This window comes from Cucurbita pepo, chromosome LG03 (genome assembly GCF_002806865.2).
Source record: "Cucurbita pepo subsp. pepo cultivar mu-cu-16 chromosome LG03, ASM280686v2, whole genome shotgun sequence".
Lineage (NCBI taxonomy): Eukaryota > Viridiplantae > Streptophyta > Magnoliopsida > Cucurbitales > Cucurbitaceae > Cucurbita > Cucurbita pepo.
In genome coordinates this window covers 13,130,375-13,151,222 of record NC_036640.1, presented here as the reverse complement: position 1 = coordinate 13,151,222, position 20,848 = coordinate 13,130,375, and the positions used below count along the sequence as shown (strand labels likewise).

The following is a 20,848-nucleotide window of genomic DNA, read 5'->3' as shown; positions in this document are numbered from 1 at the left end:
ACTTGAACCAATCTGTTCTAGGTTGTACAATCATGCCCTTTTAAGTTTAGTAATCTTTTAGGCACGACGAATGAAACATCGTGATCCAAGATCTAAAAGAAAGAGGACCCACATCCTCCGTGTTCCATCTTACTATTATCTTTTAAATTTTGGCATCAACATTTTTCTTTCTCATAAATTAACAAACAAGTTAGTTTGGTGGTAATTTTACCCTAAGGTAAAATGTTCTTGAATGATGGTGTACCAGCACTGCAAGTATAATGAGACAGCTACAGTAACTAACAACCATCGTAAGGTAAAAAGCTAGAAAGAGCAAGAGATGACAAAAAAAAAATTAAAAAAAAATCTTCTGCTCTTGTAGTTTTATGCCGCACACTATAAAGGGGAATAAACTCCATTATATGGGGACAGTAAAAAGTAAAAGCGGGGGTAATTTATATGCGTTTTTTTTTTTTTTTTTTTTTTCCTTAACCATCACTCTTTTTGTTCTTTTTTTCACCCTTTTTGGAGCCAACCCAGAAAGCTGTTGCTGGGAGAGCTATAGCTATGGCATCGGCAATTTTATGGAAAATGAAAAATTGAAAAGCCGTGTAGGGTGCTCAGACTTGCCTGTTTTTTCCTCCATTTTAAATTTAGCATTCTTCTTCTTCTTCTTCTTCTTCTTATCCCTTCTGCAGAATGGGGCCTTTTAATCAAGAACCTTCTCTCCCGTTGCAAAGATATTCCACACTAATGTGCCTATGATATACAATGCAACTGACACCTTGAATACATCGTCCCATGAACCTGCGCCAACCCAAAATCTCGTGATTCAAAATCGAATTCAATTACCTTAAATAATGTTGAATTGCCTTCATAGTTGTGTCTATGATTGACCTCTCCATTCTTTTCACATTGTTAGTTAAAACAATGATGTGACATGTCTCCGACCATGTCTAATAGACACGTCATTTCATTGTTAGTTTACTATTATTAATGCCAAAGACTAAATAAAATAAAATTTTAATGTTGAAAGATGGAACAAATACAACCCAGACTAAATCATTTATTTGTAATCTTTTATTTATCTAGGAAACCCTTGCAAAAAAAGGAAAAAGACCCTCAACTTATAAGTTTGTGTTCATTTGGTCGGGTAAACTTTAAAAAGTGTAATGGGTCGGTTAAACTTATTAGATACAACATTGAGAATTTAGAAGTCTTATTAGACATAAAATTGTATTTTTATGTTTAATAGATTAATACATTAAAAAAATTAATATGTTAAGAGTGTTTTAAATATAAAATTGAAAATTCAAGGACTTATTAGACATTTCGAGGATTGAGACCGAAACAAACGGTGAAAATTCAGGCATAAAAAAGAAAAGGAAAATACTATGAAGAATAAAAGTCAACAAACCTCGCTGGAGTATGTATCCTGTTGCAGCAGTACCGACGACACCGGCTAACACGCCGGCCGTGTTTGATAATCCTAACAACACTCCCTGCGTATGAAAGCAATTTTTTTTATAAAAAAAGAAACGGCATGATTAGGTAATAGTGAATTAGCAGCAGTTTGATAACTCACAGCATATCGTGGTCCAATGTCCTGGTGATTGGAGTAGAGACCCGACTGTGAAAATGCATCAGATCCCTGTAAACAAAAGTTCATTAATCAAACCAATCATTTACAGTCTAAATAATATATTGATATTTAATAATTACTTAAAATAATTCTTAATGATTAATATTCATTAATTAATTATACTTATTATTTTTCATCAAATTGGATGAGTTGTAAAGCTCGTTGTATAATAATATCGTGGATTTTAAATGTGAAATCTTACGAAACAGATAAGAATATTAAATATTTATCCTTTTCATGTTTGTCTTCTTGGTCAGCTAGTTCTGACAGTTTATGTAGTTGTCCTTTCTTTATTATTTCTAATCAATCGAAGCTTAAGATGAATTAGTTTATATGTAAGAAAATGTGAATACCTGACTGCATGCCATGCATAATACTGCCATAGCAGGTGTTCTAACATGACTCAGCTGGCTAAGGAAGAACGCTGGTCCCAGAAATCCAATAGATTGCATAATCTGCATCCAAAAACATTCTCCTCCGTAATTATTTAACACAAGAACTGAGTAGAAAGTTCATTAATAAACCTGGGTGAACAAGGCTAGTATTCCTACATTTGATGGAGTAGAAATACAACCTAAGACATTTATTTGTCCAAGAAGAAAATATAGTTCATGGATGTATCAATCCAAGGTCGACGCTAACAGATATTGTCTGTTGTTAGGGAGAGGTTTCTACACTCTTATAAGAAATGTTTCATTCCCCTCTCCAACTGATGGTAGATCTCACAATGCAGTCAGATTGAAGTGCATCTGGTACTATATTCGTCTATTTGAAAGAATCTATGTAGGGTAGATGTTCAAGTTAATTATGGTATCGATATTTAGAGTTAAACTTTGCATCACACAGTACAAACGAATTAACGTCTAGCAGATAACCGAGCAAGCTAAATGTGTAAATCTTTCTGAAGAAGTAACTCATAAAACTGAGAACCAGAGCACAATCCCTACCGTCATGTAATTACTTGAAACATAATTAAGCTGGAAAGAATCTTGCCTTTCGAACTGTAGTGATGGAAAAGCCCCTGCTCACTAGCGTGTCTGCCATCCATCCTCCTATATTTGCAAAAACAGCCATGGTCAACCATGGCAGAACACAGAAGAGTCCAGATTCGGTGAGGTTGAACTTCAAAACCTGAGACAATAACAATGAGAGAACTCTTTTACGATTTGATTATTCACTCCTACAGTTACTTTCTGCTATGCCTAGATGCAAGTGTATCATCAGCCAGAGATAAATGCTGAACCCTGAATTACCTGATTATAGTACGTGGGCATCCACGTCAACAGAATGAAGGTTCCCCAATTATGGCAGAAATGGGATATGATAAGAGCCCACACAGGTGCTTTTGATAAAATTAATTTCCACGGAATAACTTCCACGGGCTCCTTCGAAACGCTTCCATCAAAGATAATCCTTTTTTCCTTTGCACTGAGACCTGGATCTTCTTTTGGAGAGCTATATGCCTGACAATAAACCAGTATGAGGAGGTAGGAGTGCTTTTTTCTTCCTTTTTTGAGATGGGAAATAGAAAATTTTCATTGAGAAGACCACAAAAGATAATGATAAAGGCAAAAGGAGACGTTTGATTCAACAAAATGAAATGGAAAAAGCAAATGCAACTCAAAGTTTCTGTTTTTTGTTATAACCTAATTTTCTTTCATCCTTTCATTATGCCCAATATAACAGGAAGGATTAATGGCCATATATGTAATGATAACTCAGCATATCTCTTTTCTCACTGCCTAGATCTTCCTTCATGATGGCTGCATAAATTCAATTTTCTCTAGTGGAGTGGAGAACTATTCACTTGTAACACGTAATGTTAAATTTATAATATAAATGCAGAAGAAGCAAAAATTACTTTTCTTAGCCACAGTGCAAACCATATACTTCCGAGAGAACCAAATGAGTAGAACACAGACGGCCATCCAAATTTGTTAATTAACATTGGTGAGAAGGCCAATCCCGTTACAGAACCGAGATACATGCCACTGTACACTAGTGCAAGTGATCTGCTTCTCTCTGATACGGGAATCCACTTTGATATAATATTGTTCATTGCAGGCATAGCAACACCCTGCAAAGAAGGCACATAACACGAACAATGAGTTCTATCAGCTGTGAACTCAAAAACAGTCTTAGTTCAGATTAACTCTTTCAGATAATGTGATTCAGCTGACGCCAAAACTAGCTTGGTTAAAAAAGTTGAAAAAGGAATAAAGATGCTCGGTGATACTGATAATGATCATGATATATTAGTTGAACACATGCACAAAAGTAGAGCACAAAAGCCTACCTCACCAATTCCCATGAAAGCACGCATCATAAGCAGGAAAGGAAGCCCAATTCTTGCAGCAATTGGTGTCAATATAGTTGCAATTGACCACCATATTACCCCAAAACCCAACACAAGCTTCCCACCAATTTTGTCTGCCCATATCCCCCCAACAATCTAACCAATCAAATATAAACACGTTATATTTGATATACCTGCTCTATCTCCAAGTCTAAAACACTTTAGTAACAAAAAAAAAAGTTGTCAGGAGAAATTTTGGGTTGATCAACTCTAATCAAACCTGCGTTAGAAGATAGCCCCAGAAAAAAGATGACTGGATCAAGCCAACTGTTGCACTGTTCCAATTATATTCTTTCGACATTGGGAGTATGGCAATACTCATGTTCACCTGCAGAAATTTGTTCAAACATTTAGCTCACAAAATAAGTATATTGATGTCACTTACGCCAGCCTATTGAGGGCAGGTAGTAGAACCGTGTTATTGACATGTTACAGAGAAATTATAAAATAGCTGCTTTACAAAGATACCATTTTTTCGGCAAAAAAATATATGCATGTGTTTTGATTGACTGCCAACTATATTTGTTCGTTTTGACCCTTGATCAAAGTACACCGAAACAAATAAGCAAAGCAGAGTGAAACACTGGTAAAACACACTTTGTACTAAAATACTTTAGATCAAATGCTCCATGATTACTAACTTCTCAATGCATGACTGCCACATCCTATGATTCCAATGTGATGTTTAATGCTCGACTTTGAACAATTCGAGCTTATTGACTCACAATATTCAAGCATTAGTCACCATCTAAACAGAAAGTATATATTGATCAAGCAAGCCTTAAAACACTAAAGTTATCGATGACGTTTAATGTTATTAATGGTACACCATTGGTGGACCATTGATCACCACCATTAAGAGAAATCTACATTATCTCGTTTTCTAAAATGGATTTAATACACACGATATTCTTGTACACATTCTCTGATTCGACATTCTCACCAATTCTTGAGTAAACAATGACAAAGCAATTGAAAGATAGTCCAATGGTTCCATGTTCTTCAAGCTAAAAACAAATGACTTTCATTCAAGGTGTGGGAAAGGCATAGTACTCACACGATCCATATTGCATAGAAGAAAGGCGGAAAAACAAAGCAATACAATCACCCAGCGTTTTGGAAAATTCTCCCACCAAGGCAATACCATCTGCTCATTGCCTTCGATAAAGAGTGCATCACCTGACCCCTCTGCCAATGCCAACGCATCCACATCTCCTTTTGTTATATCAAAGTCATTTGAATTGTAATTAGCAGAAGTTCGGTCAACCTTAACATGCCGAGACTTTTGGCATTGCAGCCAACTAGGTCCCCTCGTTAGAGTGCAAGCACTAGTCAAATGAGGATAATAACTGCATTTAGCAGTTTCATCTGTACGAACTCCCAGTGGCTTTACAAGTTTCCCGTCTCGGGTTATAGCATGAAGAAATGTGGAACATGAGGTCTTAGGCGAATAACTATTTAGTCTCAGACCAAGAGACTTTCTAAAAGACAAATTTGGCTGTCCATATTGAGCCGCAATAATAACTGAACGTTCTACCGCATGGTGAGAAGATGATTTCTCTGTCTTGCACACTTTTCCTGCAAATACAAGGGTGGACAACCAAATGTGTTTTCTCAACAGTGGCCATTGAATTCAAATAAAAATTTTAAAGAGAGAAAGATCCAAATAACGAACAGGACTGGCAATTGTCACAGTAAATATCCGCAGCTACAACAAATTTAGCGTGAAATTAAGCCTAATTCCATTCCACTACATGCAAATCGCTTCCGGTCATCACTCACTCGTGATTAAACCTCGAGTAAACGAAATGCAGAAGAACTTAATGAACTCAATGCAGGTACAACAGCAAACAAACATTCATTAGCAAGTATACACAAGACGCTTCAAGCAGGAATGAGAATAACATCAACACTAGAAATTCAATTTCGAATATGAAGCATTCAAAGTAAGACGAGAATAACAGAAAAATACCTGAGCCGACGAAGGAACCGAAATTCCGATTAGAAACCAAACTTCCGATAGCCATTTCCGACGGCAAAAAAGAGGGAGAAAAAAAAAAGCTTCAGTAATGAACTCAAATTGAAGAAAACCACTGCTGTTGATGAAGAACAGAGCGCATGGTTGAGATATGGTGAAAGATTATCGTAATATCCGCCCCTCAGCCCGTAGCCTGCAAGCTTCTGAAGTTCTTCGAACCGTGGAAGATAAGTAGTGGTTTCGGATTTAGAGATTCGTAATATTCCCTACTCCTTTCGATTTCTCTCTCCTCTTAACTCTTGCTCTCTCTCAACTAGCGGGAAGAAATTTGTTGTGAAGTGACAAAAGTAAGGGATAGAAGATGGACACGTGGCATACCACTCTTCTGGTGTAATGGACGGATTGAAAAGACGAAAAAGCCCTTCTATTTGACTTTGAATGAGTTGGCCTCTACCCGGACTTATTTGTCAATTGTCACCATTTTTGTTTTTTTTTTTTTTTTAAATACTTTAATGTTTTTAAAAATTTAAATTCAACCGTTCACGAGTCTTATATTTTTCATTTTTTCTATAATTTTATGTAAAAGGCTTCAATCATGGTAGGGTAGGTTCGTATAAGGGAAAGGAGAGTCGTACGGTCGCCCTTTCAAAGGTTATTTAAGGGCCGATCCAATCTGTCTCGATTCAAATACTCAAAATTCAAAATTGGTAAATTATTAAATAACTTGGTTCTTATATGTTTTAGTTGACAGCAAATATAGTAAAATTAGAGGATTTGAATTTTTATTTATCCTAATACTTGTATTTATCTTAACGTTCGTCAAGAATATTTTTACGTGATCTTATATTTGAGGTGATCTGATATTATTAAAGTATAGATTATTACTAAAAATATCCGAACAAAATAAAATAGCCAAAGAAAAACATATACTTTATAGTTCGTACTTTCTTACTTTTATCGGAAAGCGATAATTTTAATCCATATTTATAAATTTACATGCATAATAAAAATTTATTTACTACAAAAATTTTACATCATTCAAAAAAAAATTATTAAATATAATTTTGAGATAGAAAGTAGAAAAAATCAAATTATCTTTTTAAAACTACACGAATTAAATTATAAATTAAAAACAGAAAAAATGAACAAAAACATCATATTTAAAATTACAAACATCATTTGATCGTTATTGGTAGAACGATAACCAATACTGAAACGAGCATAGTTTAACGATTATTAAAATTTACTCGTACCAAAAAATAAGATAAACGTCTAGAGTGTGAATAAAGGAAGCATGAGAAAGGCAAAAATCCATACATTGTTATAAACAAATGGCATGCAGCTTCATGTTTTATTTAACACGAATACCCTAAACTGTACAAGCTTATAGAAAACATACTAAAATATGAAGGAAAACAAAAGAGGGCGACCAATATGAAAGAAAAATAGTTGCATCACCTTCTTTTGTTCATTCAGTCATATTATGGTGACCGAAAAATGGGAACGTTTTAGTTTCGTTGGAGCCATTCCTGGATAGCAGAACGAAGAGCGCGGTTTGGGACGAGGTTGCGATGCTCGAGCCTACAGTTTGTCATTGGCGAAGTATCGTGTCCACTGTCTAGCCATCCTCTCATGGCCTCCGCTTCATATGTAAAGCCATCTGCAGCCACATGTGGATCCTGCATGACTTCCTGTGGATTTGCATATGGGAAAAATAAGTTAAGCCTTGAGATTAGAGGCTTCGAGCCGAATTGCCGAAAAAAGGAGTCGAAGATCGAAAGTTAAACGTGCAAGGGGGCAGAATGGTTTACCTGAAAGATGGGACAGATGAAATAAGGGGGAGGTTGCAAGTGTTCTGCAGAACCGAGCTTGATAGACAATAGCCCCCCACATGAAGCTCTCATTGGTCCAAGCACTCTCCAGACATCGGTCACGAGATCGGGGCGACTCTTTCGGTTCACGTCACAACACCTCAATGCCAATCGAGCAAGCTGTTCGGCCTGCACGAATGGCCAATCTCCTGCTAAAGGATCCAAAATGGATTTTAGCTTTCCATTTTCAATTGCATTTTGCACTTCCTTTGATATCCCCATTGCAGATCTACCGGTCAACAACCGCAAGAGTATTATCCCAAATGAATAGACATCCGACTCTGTTGTTAGCTCACCAGATGAAAGGAACTCAGGATCCGTGTAAGCAACCGTCCCCTTGGGGTTTTCGGTTCTCCAAACAAGTGTTTCGTCGTTGTTTAGCATTTCATCATGTGACAATAAGCGACAAATTCCAAACTCGCCAAGCTTGCATACATAGTTTTCATCAAGTAATACATTTGCAGGTTTCAAGTCACCATGAATGATCATGTGGGGCTTACTCGAGTGAAGAAACATAACGGCAGAGCATAACTCAGTGGCAATGCGTATTCGTGTTTGCCAAGATAAAGGGGGAGTGTTATCCTTGCAGCTGAGCCTATCTTCGAGGCTTCCATTACTAAGGTATTCATAGACGAGAACCAAAGCTTCAGGACAGGCTCCAATGAGCGTGACAAGATTAGGATGTCTCATCTTACTCGATACATCAACCTGATAAACCGGATAAAACAGAGAAATCGCCCGAAATCAAATAACTTTTCCTATATAGATAATGACATTTAAACAAAAAATAAGAGAGAAGGTTCACCTCTTGTTGAAATTCAGAGGGTCCTTGAGAGCCATCAGAATGTAGGATTTTTATAGCCACCATCGTATGACGTAAAACACCTCGGTATATACTCCCATATCCCCCTTCTCCAATCTTCAGGGAGGGATCAAAGTTTTGAGTCGCTTCCTCAATCTCCGAAAAAGGGAACTCGGTAAAGAACTGTGGAAGGAACCGGCGTGTGGATTGATTTCTTCTTCTAAGCTCGTCTGCTTCTCTAAGAGCATTGTCGCGTTGAATCTCCAATTCCTCTCGCTCTCTTTTGTAACTCTGTAACAATTCAACAGCAGAAAGAATCCTTTCCTCTAACTCCTTCGCAGTTAGATCAGATTCTAAAAGTTCTCTCTCCAAACTTGCCTTCTGATCTTGGGCCATCCGGAGCTCTTCCATCTCTTCATTTAGTTTTGTCTTTATACTTTCAAGTTTTGCATTTTCCTTGACTAGTTCTTGTTCAACCTCCTTCCTTTGCTTCCGTTCTCCAGAATATAACACTTCTGCAGCTTTAACCTGTATATTTGTCAATGCAAGAGCAAAATGTGTTGGGATTATACTGATTAAGTAGATTGGTGTAACACATTACAAATGACTCAACGGATAACAGCATCTACCAACTATTTAAGAACAAAAAATTAGTAAGCAGGATATTGGTAGGCCTCATTCCTTGTATTATCCTCATGGCCCACCTTACTAATCTTTGGGATACAGCAATAATTCTACATAATAAAAGCTCTGGGGACAAACACCAAGCATCCCATCCCAAGCCCACATCTCACATGTATTTGATAAGATTATGAAGAACACTTGGCAGAAATGGGTCTAATATTTCAAAAGCAAAAGCATTTCCAGTCTTTTTAGCATCAAAGACATGTGAAGAACTTGTAGTCATAAATCAACATCGTAACTTAATAAAGATAAATGCTTTTATTCAATATATCAATCTCACCCTGCGTAGAGCATTAATGGCTTCTTTCTCAGATTTTCCGCGTGCAATTGCTTCGAAAAATGAATCAGGCCTTGCATTTGCAGCCTCTATCATCACCCGTTCACATTGATTGTAAAGATAATCACTGGTCTTCGCATCCTGCTAAAATTGGAGAGAATTTTGTCGGCTGTTTTTACTTGGGGTTAAAGAGGGTGGATTGCAGAAGAGAAAAAAAAGAACAATGCATCACCAAATAAAGAAGTCAAACTCATATTGCTTTGCATCATGAAGATATATGATGACTAGTAATACTTCCCAGCACATTGCGTTGACAAGAATTAAATTGCATGTATACTTGCAAGAAATATAGTTACCTCCAGCCAATTTGCACATAACTCAACCCTGGAAGGTGGAGAAGGAGCCATATTAATCACATAATGAGGAGAGCGTATGGAATTGTCTGACCTTTCAGAAGGACTTCTCCGTGTTACTAAACCCCATCCATCCGAAGCCCCGTTAACATCCAAGTTTCTGGTAGTATGAACCCCATTCATATTATCAGGAGAAGACGGATTTAGTGTGCTCCCTCTAAAATGGTCAACAAGCAATGATCTCCCTCTAGGACGTAAATCCGAAGATGGACATCCAACTTCCCTGCTATTAACCTGTCCCGGTGGTAGTGACAGAGATCTCCAGGGGGAAATTTCTGAGGACTCAGAGTCTGGACTTGTTTGCGGTGATAAGAAGACAGTTTCTACTTGAGCTCCATCTGATCTACCATCCCTAGTAATTGCATTATTAATCAGATTATCAATTCTGAGATTTTAACAAATATCAAGATAGACTGTGTGGAGCTCCAAAGCCATTTCATGCAAAGTCTTTCGAGAGAAACCGACTATAAAGCGGTGAAAGAGAAGTTGAATCTTTTTCTTTCGGAATTAAGATGATCAATGTAGTTATCGCCTTATGGGTAGACACATGCATAGAAACGTGTCCAAATATCTAAATAAATCTGCAAAGCAGCAAGCAGCAATTAACCTGGTGCAGATGAGGTTCCCCTTGCAAATAAACTCAATGTGACAGAAGGCAGGTGCCTGCGAGTGCACGTAAATGGCTTTCTCAGACTTCAGATCCACCATTCTCCTACAATATTTGTCATTATGTTAGCAGTTCTAGTTTAAATATTTGTCATTATGTTAATAAGCTCTCATCTCTATTAATCAATCAAAGCAATTGCCTGCCAACCTGAACGATGATCACAGGGCTAGTACATACAAGCCTCAATACATGGAATAAAACACTCGTTATAATTTCTATATATACTTCCTATAAACGTGGAATGAAAGACTCTCCTCAAGGGCTATCAGCATTTACCTGCCCTTCTTTGCATAAAACATATTTAACCACTATTTTTCTGAACCTAGCAATGTGGGTAAAATGAACAAGAACAGCGGAAACGCATGCAACATGAGGCAAATCTAGGGAACTAATATGATCCTCATATTGCAGTTAAAAATCTCCAACAAAAAAACAAAAACGTCACAGTTAGAGATCTAGATGAATGTATATCAATCCAAAAATGGCTATAAATTGGCTTGCACCTTGAATAACACTTGTCTACAGCTGCTCCCATAACAAGCTTTTTAATCCTATGCAGGGAAATCATATCAACTATTCCCGTCTCAACACTCTTAGCTTCACCACATAATTTCTCGGCACGAACCTGTTTAATTCAAGGTTCATATTAGGAAAATAGTGAGGAGGTATAAAATTAAGAACAAATTGATGACAAAGCCAGCACCACACCACAAGCCTGTGATGAAACAGGGGAAATAGACTGAAAGATACATACCCCTTCTTGAAGACAGTACAGAATATACTCATTCATGACCCTCAGCAAATTTTGCTTCTCAAACTTGTGATATGCTCTCACTTCCTCTTTCTGCAATGAGTTTGCTGGAAATTTGGTTCCCACTGGCCAAGGAAAACAAGTATAATCACACAGTCAAAATTTGATGCAAACATATGAGTACAAGTTTCTTCACATAATCCATGTCGTATTCAGATCGTAGTCCGTGTAAACGTAGACTTACCTAATGGAGTCATCTGTGCAGGGACATGAACGTGGAGGAGGCAAATTTTCTTCCCACGAGAGGAATTTAGTGCATACCTCAAAACTGATAAGCACTCTTTCACATCTTTCCCAACAGCAACATAAATAATATCATCACTAATAGCTCCCACTGGCTCTTCTACAATCTCTCTACTTGAACTGATCATAATTGGCGAAGCTTCAGCATAGTTAGTTGGACCAGCTCGGGGTGTAGCTTCTTGCTTAGAACTCACAACCGCCATGACAAGACACTCAAGGAAACTGTCCAATCAAAACTCCATACCCAACAAAATATTTCTCCAACGTTCTCTCTAAAACCATGTCAGATCAACTAGTAAATTTCCATATGGTACAGTGAGCTAATTCTATGAATCCCAATCAGATAAAGTTACTTTTGCTTTTCTACCAAAAGTATGAACTTCTTTCTTGTTTCAGCACCCTCCTTCTCTCCGTCTCTGGCTCTCTCCATCTCTCTATCTCACCGATTTCATGATGCTCGTGAACAATATGAACTCAACCATCACAAATCCAGTGACTCAGTACAACAAAACGAGTCAACAGCAGAAAACAAGCTCAGCGAGACACGAAATTCAACAAATTAACGAAAAAAGCTACTCAAAAGTCGGACCGCGAAGAGAAATTGGAAGCTTAATGGGCATGAAAAAGAGGAAAAAATCCTTTTCAGAATTGAACTGTCAGTTCTAATACCGTTTACTTCGGTAAGAAGAGTCGTTTGTCTTTGGCGCCAATGAATCAGCTATGTGAGCAAAGAGAACGGTGCTCTCGAATTTACTATGCAAAGCAAAAGAAATCGAAAGCAAATATACAATATCAAATCAACTGATCGCGTCGTCTACTCCATCCATTCTCTTACCGCGCTCCTCTCTCGAGCTTTCTGCTTCGCCGCTTGTCACGATTCGCCGATTCGTGGAAGAAGAAACGAGAACCTCCAAATTTGATCGAGCTGAAGTTCAAACAAGACTGATCTTGGAAGATTTGGAAGCAATCTCCCGTTTTCCAACATCATTCTTTGTGAATTTGGAAGAACTTGCCACATTCCGGATGCGGACAGATAGGGGATAGAAAAAGAATCCGTGTAATTGCATATATATTGGTTAAGATTATAACATTTTAATTAATTTGGTTAACCAACGTAAATATGTTTAAGTCATAATTAACAAAAAAAAAAAAAAAATTAACTAGCCCACTTAGTTAAATATTAAGTGGGCCGTTCGGAATTTGGGCTGGGCCGTTTGGAATCGCGCGCGGCGTTTCCCGCCATTGTGTCTCTCTTCTGTGTCATATTTGTCATTTGGAGTGATCAACAACTTTCAAGCTTGGAGATCCTCCTCATTTCTATACTGCAGGCAAAGCGATTGTTGGTTGCGGTTTACAATCGTTCTTCTGTAGCTCGATCACTCCTGCAGTTTTGATCGAACAGTTGGAAGAGTTTTTGGCTTCTCAGTCTTCCCGCTGAGAGTAGTTCAATCAAATGCGGCTGAAGATAAACAAGGCCTGCGATCTCAGTTCTATCTCCGTTCTTCCTCCTCAATCCAGGCATGCATCTGATCTTGTTTAATTTTGGCGGTATAATTTGTTTTAATTGCAAGAACTCAGGGATAACAATGCGCAAGAAGTTTAGGTTGCAATGTTGTTCATATTCAGTAGCTTGACTTTTTTTTTCTTCGGAAAAAGTATTCCATGCGATTCTAGCTGTTTATTGTGTTCCGAGTTGTGAAGGATATGGATTTCATTTTGATCCTAGCTGCGTTCTTGACGTTTCAGAAGGAATTTATTGTATCCGAACTTTTAAGAGATTGACATCATTAATAGTTTTTACTACTGACTTCGAATGTTTTACTTACACAGCTTAGTTAGGTTCATTCTTTGATTGAACTGACTTTATTTTACATCGATACGATATTCAGTTACTTCAAGTTTGGAGGAAAAAAAAAAAAAAAAAGACAAAACAAAACAAAACAAAAACAGATGACTAAGAGTTCGACGTTTTCAGACAATAATCCTGTCATGAAATTGCAAGCTGAGTTCGCTGCAAACTCGATCGAGTTTACGTCACTATTTTCAAATCTGTTTCCAGAGGAAAGGAAAAAAATATTCAAGGAAAATATGAAAATTCCTAATAACGTGTTCTAAATTGAAAATATGAATGATCTTGATGATCTGTAGGAGGTCAAATGCGTTAACCACTGGGCAGCAAGCACCACAGTTGCGATCACAACCTTCGCAACAATCCTTTTCTCTGGGTCTGTCATCTGAGCACGGCATGTATTCTCAGCTTTCTCAGAACTCGTTTGACGAAGTCGTGACAAATGAACAGGTCAATCTCGGCTCTTCTCTGGATTTCCAGGTTTTAGGACTTTGTTTGTGCAATAAGAAATGAAGGAAATGACAATAAAGTACTACGCTGATAGTCCATGTGTTTATGCACTGGATTAAATAATTAGCATTACGGAATTCGTTTTGTCTTGACAATATTGAAAAACTGCTTAAAATTTTTATGTTTAATCATATGCTTGTGATTATATTTGCACCTCTCTGCAAATAAAAGTCGGTCGAGTTTTTTTACTCATCTGAAATAACCATCCTTATTTTCAGAATTTTGAAGTTAAATACCTCGAAATGTACCTTTACTTTTACAAAATGCTTACAGATATATTATTGTATTATTTACATATAAGAAAGCACCATGACGAGTGCACTTAGTTTCTCATAAGCAATGAGGATCTGACTATGCTGTCGTTTTAACATGGAATAAAGTTTTCTGATAACAGTGGTGTTCTTTCTGTTTTCATCTCGTCTTATGACTTAACTTTGATGTGCCATTCTGTTTGCAGAGATTTAGCTCTCAAGACCGAGAAAACTCAATAAAGAAGAATTCCTTTTTTCCTCCTAGTTTTTTCAGAGAAGATTGCCAGTTGTCACTCTCTAAATCTTCAACCAGTTTAACACAGCGATGGAAATCAACTCCTCTTCCAGACTCTAAATGTAAGTTCACTCCCTTGGATTCATATGATGGACTCGAACTATTTCAATTAGCTTGTTTGATTTCGTTACAGCATGGTATAACTCTTTGAGTGGGCAGGTTGATCAACTGTCATTTCTTACAACCTCTATACATTTATTGCGACTTAATTTCATAGTTTCAGCTTTTCTTTTTAGGTCAAGTTGGTGAAGAACTTGACCGCCGCCTTGGTACTATAGAAAACTCATTAAACAAGTTTGGAAAGATCTTGGATTCTCTTCATAGTGATATTCTGCAACTGAACAAAGGAATGAAGCAAATTTCTCTCGATGGTGAGCTTTGCAACCCCTCAAGCTGAAAAGTAAAATTTGAAGAGAAACTATGTATTACTGTTTGAAAAACACTTTTTGCACTGATTCCTGTTGTGCTTGTTACTCAAGTAGGAATAAGGTGATGCAAATGCTTTACTTGAATTTCAATTCCTAAATAAAGTAGGATTAAGATTGCTATGTTATGAATGTGAAAAGAGAAAGTGCCCAAATCTGTAAGTATTCCTGACCTTCAATTTAAAGCTTAAGGACTAAAAGTTTATTCAAATAATATGCTTATTGATTTTTCAAATTGCAGTTGAAGGCATATGGCAAAAGATGATTATTAGCAGTAGCTTGCTGCAATCCATGGTAAAATTGTACTAGATCAATGCAATATTTTATTGACCATTAAGTTCATTTCAATTTAATCATAATGTCTAAATTGTTCATTCAACTAATGATTGCAAAGTTCAACGTCAGAACAAAGAACATGATGACATGAAAGCTACTCTTGATGGAGGCTTCAAATTAATATCCGATCAACTTAAGAACGATGCATACCAAGAAAGGGTACATGAGATATCTGATGTTCTTTCTGCATTGGAAAAGCAAGTACAAGCATCTCACCTGAAATTAAAAAATGATTTCATCAGCACATTCACCCAAGAAATGAACGTAAGTGCATGTTGTAACAAATATTGCTATAAATGTACAATAAAAAGCATTTGCCTCCTAACTCTATTCCGAAAAGATGGGTTGTATAGATTTATATGTATATATATATCTTCACAAAGGTACCCTGCCCAAATTTTTGCTCTGAGATTGTTTTAATATCTAAAGTAAATGCCACTTAGCAGTCATGTATTCTTCATGTAACTTGTAGGCAATGGTCTGTACCTTAAAGAAACCCTTGAAGAAATTTCCACCTCACTCTACTCCTGAGGTTCGGTTTCTTACTAAATATTGGTAAAATATTTTAAGCATTTGTTTCATCCTGAACTAATTTTAAATGTCAGAGTACCACTTGTTTGGATGCTCCACAGCAAAAGCGACTTCGATGTAAAATGTATGAATCTCAGTTTTCACAATAACTGATTTGATTCCTAGTTTTTTTTCATGCATTTCACATTCAGAAAGTTACCATATCTTAAATGAATGAATTACTGATAATGGTGAATGTGTTTAGATTGAATTGATTTATACCAATCTGGGAGTTCAACTTTCCTTCTAATGCACAAAATGTAGAATTTCAAGACATTTAGTGACATACAAAAGCTCAACGGTTTCTTCCCTTCCTGTATATTTTATGGCTCTGATATACAGCAGTCTGGAAGTTCTCAAGGGAATTTTGGTATTATATTTCATTAAATTCTATCATATTGCATGTGGAGTATATGCGTGGAGAAAAGAAGTTTCCATTTATCAGTAATGTTATCTTATGGCATGAAAATCATACTCTTGAGCACCCACAATGTTCTGGTGATTGTTAATGCACTATGGAATTATACGCATTGGTCCTTTGTTCTTTAGCATCTTAAGAGAGCTTACTTTTCCCACTTACTATCAGCCAACCTGCGTCTCCAAATGTTTGCATTCGAGCAACTGCAGTACAAAGCGAGGAAGTGGGAAGGTGGAAATCAGTAAAAGTGGAAAAGGCCTTTTGCACTAGTAGCGTGGTGAAAAAGGAAGATCCAAAGAAAGTAATTCCATTTTCTGAACAGGTAGCAATTTGAATTTCATTATTTCTTCTGCCATCTCATTACCATTTATTGCGGAAATTGTGAAATTGTATTTTTGAAAGCCAATATTAAGCTATTCCCTGATTATTGAATCCAAACTTTACACATTATTCTATGAAGCGAGTAAAGATTTCACCTTGAATATTAGCAGTGCCTGGTGCTGGAAAGGGAATATAGAGTTATTGTCGATTCCGATGAGGAGATCGAAAGAAGCTTCTCCTGCTTAATTGAAGAGAAGAAAACAGGTGATTCCTGAAAATAAAGAAAGACACTTCTAGATGGTATAAATAGTGTAAATTTAAATATTGTCAATCACATCTTCTTCACATGCATATAGAGTAGCATGCAACTGATATGAGACGTGGACATGACGGAACAAAGAAATAATGGCATGTAACTATTTAGAAAAAAATTGAAGACATGGTCCTGCTGTGATACATAAAATATCGATACTTTATATTTTATATAAATCTATTCATTTCATGTGCTCAGAAGATTTTCATTCGAAGGACAAGATCCCGATTTTGGGTAGAGTAGGTATATAAGATTTGAGTCCAGCACAGATTGGTCTAATAACATAAAGTAGCCTCATTTTTTAGAATTCAATAAAACTGACCCAAAGTGCTCAGCAGCGTCTGGCTGCTAAAAAAAAAAAAGGAGAAGATTGGCCATTTGTCGAGGCAGTAAGACGTGGTTAAGATGTATCTGGGTTTTTTAGATATGTTGGACTCGAATTCAAGGCGTGTCTGTTTGCCCTAGATATTGGACAGATTCGGAGGAGCATTCATGCTTCATAAGTTATAGTGGAGTGGTGTTAAAACTTATTTTAGCGAGAAAAAAAAAAAAAAAAAAACAAAAAAAAAAAGAGACATTCTAAAAGAATATGAAAACATGCTGTCCTACAATAATAGTATGAGGAGAAAAATATGGAACACTATGGAATTCGACATGGTGTGGTTCACTGGGACAATTCGACATGCTTTATTTGGCTTGCAGATCAGTCAGAGTCAATATTTCTCTATGCTAGATTGTGAAATGAATATTAGTATTTTGTTTGATATTATTTATATTAACATGACAAATACTAGGAGAAGATGTACGTTACTATTCCATTGAAGACGCTAAGGAAGAAACTGAAAGAATTTTAAGGAAAGCAAGAAGGCAGAAAAGAAAATATGGCAATCCTATAATTATTAATTGAAGGTACATTTCTGCTCATTAAATATCAATGCTTATATGTTCAGAAAGAATAGATTGAAAGAATGATTCATGATGCTAAAAATGAGACTTGCATTGGTAGGATTTCCTGGAATCTTTACACCACATTCTATTGATGGAGGAAACTTTCGTTCTTCCTACTTTTCTATTTGTATCATGGAGATGTTGATAGATAATACATTTGTAGCTTGCAAGATTACTTTTTGGTGCACCACTTGAAATATTGTCTTGTAGCCGTCTATCTCATATGTATGGAAATATTCTCTGGTACTTTCAAATTGCATCTATCCAGGCCGTAGTCTGCCCTTACAAAACAGATTGACCTTTGAGAAGTGCATTTCAGCCTACACTAAATTTTATGCACTTTTTGTCTGGATGAAAGAAATTAGATTATAATAACTGTTGCCTGAAGAAGAAGACTGCCAGTGTAGGAACCAAGGCCTTTTAGACGTGAGAAAGAATAGAGCTAGTATCCTATCCTTGTTGCATTCGGGGTTAAACTAAATTCTAAAAACTCATGCATTCTTACCTCAGTCTTTTCCTAACGCCTGTACGTCCAAGAAAGTAAGTATGATCTCAAAATTCGAAGTCCAAATATCGTATTTGATGAAAGATTTATGAACCGATCAGCTTTAATAGGACATGGCCTTCTTGTTGTCCTTGAATAATAACTATTTACAATTTGTAATATTCGAAAACTACTCTGCCAATATGGCAGGAAAAAGATAGTATTAGTCTTAATTTTTCAATGCCAAAAGACCCTATCATGAATGAAGGCTCAAAACAAACCTCTATTCTGTACGCCAGATCATATCATAATGATCTTTGATTCCAGACAATATCTTGAAATTAGACACCGCCATGGTGAGAAATGATTGAAGATTTTTTGTTAGAGAATCGCTTGGGGAAGGAATGTTCCTTTATTTCACCAGTTTATGGTTAAAGAAGATTTTATCTCATGTTATATATGCCTGTATGTTCTTTACCTCATGCCAAAATTTGTATCATAATCAACTACCTTAGATGCATAATATATATATCACAAGTTTATAACTTCTATTTATTAACCTAGTTCTAGAATTACGATGGATCCTTTTATCAAATCTAAGAAAGTGAATGCGAAATCATTGNTTTTTTTTTTTTTTTTTTTTTTCGTACCCTTCTTTTGCAGGTGCAAGATGGGTCAGCACGATCAGGATGTAAAAACGCCTTTCTTCTAGGTAATTGGATCCTTATCTTGCTGTTGAATGCCCACTTTCGCATGCTGTCCATTATGGTTTTCTGAGCCTTATTGCTTTTCGTACAACCTCCTTTTTCTTTTCCACTGCACAAATATCCCTCCAAATCTTTTCTTCTTTTCCCTTCCCCCTCCCACTTTGGAATCTGGACCACTAACACTCCCTTTCACACAAAAGATGAGCATAACTCTAACTTGCTCTTGTCATAAAAACTTTTTTCTTGTGTTCGGGAAGGCTCCTTAGTAGGACATTAAAATAATTCTGAGCCATTCCCATTTAGCTTTTCTTTGAAACGAAGCAAAGCCGTAGATATTAGTTCCTCCTAGCAATGGGGTAGTGGGGTTTGAATGATGAAGCCCATTACCAACTTTTTAGTGAGTGTGGGAAGTCCATGCCTATTAAAAGGAGAGGTGTACACTACCGAGTGGCTTAGCTGAATTTAACAACAAAGCCCACAAACTGGATATTGTTGTCTGCCAAGTCCAACCAAGTCCCACATGGATGTTCTGTTTTATCAATACCCTGTTTTCTGGACAATAAAAGGTTCATGATTTGGAAATCACGGGTTATTTTACAACTCAATCTTCCCTTTTTTTTCTTTGTCCATATTCAAGTTTTAGTTTAGGTAGAGCCGGAAATTGTGATTCTAACATGGTAGTATACGGTTGAGAAAAATGTAGGGCATCCAATACATGCACTCATGAGAATGATTTGAGCCATGTGATATTAAGTAAAGTCGGGGAGCGGCATGTCCGTTGCTTAACTTTTTTTATAAAAAAGAAAAACAATCTTACTTTCTATTAAAACATATCATTTTCTGCTCGAGTGGAGCGGGTCTTGGAACTCTTTTTTCCCCTTCCTCCGAAGTCCAAACCTTCCGTAGATTCCATAGATTTCTGTTATTAAAATAAACTATAGTTTTAGTACATGTTTATTTGAATATGGTAATTTATTTGTTTAATTTTACATTTTTAAATACAATTTTCATAAACTAAAATTGATTTTTGAATTATTAATATCATGTTTTAAAATAATTTGAACTTTTAACTAATTCAAAATCAGTAAGTTATGCTTTGTTTAATATCACTAAATTATACTTAAAATGGTTTTGTTGTTATATTATATATATATATATCCTATTAATAATGCGCTGTTTCATATACCATCAATCTTAACTGTATAATTAATAATATGTTTATCAATTTGTTGATGATATCAACACCTGTTTAGGGGTAACTATAGCCAAAATGTTTGAGATGATATATTTCTATTCCCCCCTCCCATAATAATAATAATAATAATAATAATAAATGTTTTGCAGTGAAATGAGGAAATAAATTTCAATAATTTAGATTGGTTCTGGAAGGAAATTTAATTTCCTTTCACATGTCAATTTCATTTAATTTCATGCTATCTTTGGCATAAATTATTGTAAGAGGCTGTACTGCTTTAGTAATTGCTTGGTGAGTAAGTTCTATGATAAATAAATAGGAACTGCATCGTGGCAAGTCTTATTCAATAATTAACACTCTTATTTAAGCATTCAAAGATGTGTATTTTGAGAACTTTTTAGAATTTAAAATTCAATTAAAAGACCTTTACAAGTACAAAAAAAAAAAAAAAAAAAAAAAAAAAAAAAAAAAAAAAAAAAAAAAAAAAAAAAAAAAAAAAAAAA

At 36.1% G+C, this 20,848-nt stretch overlaps 3 protein-coding genes and 1 long non-coding RNA gene across 6 annotated transcripts in view; 1 reads left to right on the top strand and 3 right to left on the bottom strand.

The window, feature by feature from the left end:
* Positions 1–330: 330 nt before the first annotated feature.
* On the bottom strand, positions 331–6,257 carry LOC111791524 (ascorbate transporter, chloroplastic). The gene is made up of 11 exons (XM_023672906.1): positions 5,950–6,257; positions 5,035–5,555; positions 4,198–4,305; positions 3,918–4,073; positions 3,483–3,698; positions 2,875–3,084; positions 2,615–2,752; positions 1,975–2,076; positions 1,565–1,630; positions 1,397–1,481; positions 331–786 (listed from the first exon to the last, which is right to left on the bottom strand). Exons 1-11 carry the CDS (start codon positions 6,002–6,004, stop codon positions 689–691), a joined length of 1,755 nt encoding a protein of 584 aa, XP_023528674.1. The 5' UTR covers positions 6,005–6,257; the 3' UTR covers positions 331–688.
* Positions 6,258–7,250: 993 nt separating this feature from the next.
* On the bottom strand, positions 7,251–12,775 carry LOC111790171 (U-box domain-containing protein 33-like). Its single transcript, XM_023671007.1, has 9 exons — positions 11,665–12,775; positions 11,424–11,545; positions 11,173–11,294; positions 10,610–10,714; positions 9,946–10,354; positions 9,593–9,733; positions 8,632–9,156; positions 7,767–8,534; positions 7,251–7,646 (listed from the first exon to the last, which is right to left on the bottom strand). The coding sequence occupies exons 1-9, from the start codon at positions 11,924–11,926 to the stop codon at positions 7,464–7,466; spliced, it is 2,637 nt and encodes an 878-aa protein (XP_023526775.1). The 5' UTR covers positions 11,927–12,775; the 3' UTR covers positions 7,251–7,463.
* Positions 12,776–13,008: 233 nt separating this feature from the next.
* The window catches only part of LOC111789926 (protein PAIR1-like), a 10,041-nt gene continuing 2,201 nt past the window's right edge, over positions 13,009–20,848 (top strand). The window contains exons 1-12 of one of the 3 annotated variants that reach the window (XM_023670652.1): positions 13,009–13,241; positions 13,872–14,022; positions 14,540–14,690; positions 14,865–14,999; positions 15,295–15,347; positions 15,459–15,653; positions 15,862–15,921; positions 15,995–16,044; positions 16,546–16,699; positions 16,869–16,962; positions 17,806–17,920; positions 19,107–19,155. In XM_023670652.1, the coding sequence (XP_023526420.1) occupies positions 13,177–13,241; positions 13,872–14,022; positions 14,540–14,690; positions 14,865–14,999; positions 15,295–15,347; positions 15,459–15,653; positions 15,862–15,921; positions 15,995–16,044; positions 16,546–16,699; positions 16,869–16,962; positions 17,806–17,918 (1,221 nt within the window). In that variant the 5' untranslated portion in view covers positions 13,009–13,176 and the 3' untranslated portion in view covers positions 17,919–17,920; positions 19,107–19,155. Of the gene's footprint in view, positions 13,242–13,871; positions 14,023–14,539; positions 14,691–14,864; positions 15,000–15,294; positions 15,348–15,458; positions 15,654–15,861; positions 15,922–15,994; positions 16,045–16,545; positions 16,700–16,837; positions 16,963–17,805; positions 17,921–19,106; positions 19,156–20,848 lie in introns of those variants that run through there. The other 2 variants (XM_023670651.1, XM_023670653.1) reach the window with 2 other exon arrangements.
* Positions 15,516–19,176, bottom strand: LOC111789927. The gene is made up of 4 exons (XR_002814418.1): positions 19,094–19,176; positions 16,854–16,969; positions 16,527–16,580; positions 15,516–15,605 (listed from the first exon to the last, which is right to left on the bottom strand). It is a non-coding gene; the product is annotated as an uncharacterized LOC111789927 (long non-coding RNA).

What these genes read in the sequence shown, in the direction of transcription:
- LOC111791524 (XM_023672906.1), bottom strand. Translation starts at nt 6,004, where the DNA reads ATGGCTATCGGAAGTTTGGTTTCTAATCGGAATTTCGGTTCCTTCGTC. An exon ending in TGCCCACGTACTATAATCAG is followed by an intron (nt 2,753 to 2,874) that starts GTAATTCAGGGT and finishes TTATTGTCTCAG; the next exon opens with GTTTTGAAGTTCAACCTCAC. An exon ending in TATGCATGGCATGCAGTCAG is followed by an intron (nt 1,631 to 1,974) that starts GTATTCACATTT and finishes TTTTGTTTACAG; the next exon opens with GGATCTGATGCATTTTCACA.
- LOC111790171 (XM_023671007.1), bottom strand. Translation starts at nt 11,926, where the DNA reads ATGGCGGTTGTGAGTTCTAAGCAAGAAGCTACACCCCGAGCTGGTCCA. An exon ending in TATGTGCAAATTGGCTGGAG is followed by an intron (nt 9,734 to 9,945) that starts GTAACTATATTT and finishes CTCCAATTTTAG; the next exon opens with CAGGATGCGAAGACCAGTGA. An exon ending in CCTCTGAATTTCAACAAGAG is followed by an intron (nt 8,535 to 8,631) that starts GTGAACCTTCTC and finishes CCGGTTTATCAG; the next exon opens with GTTGATGTATCGAGTAAGAT.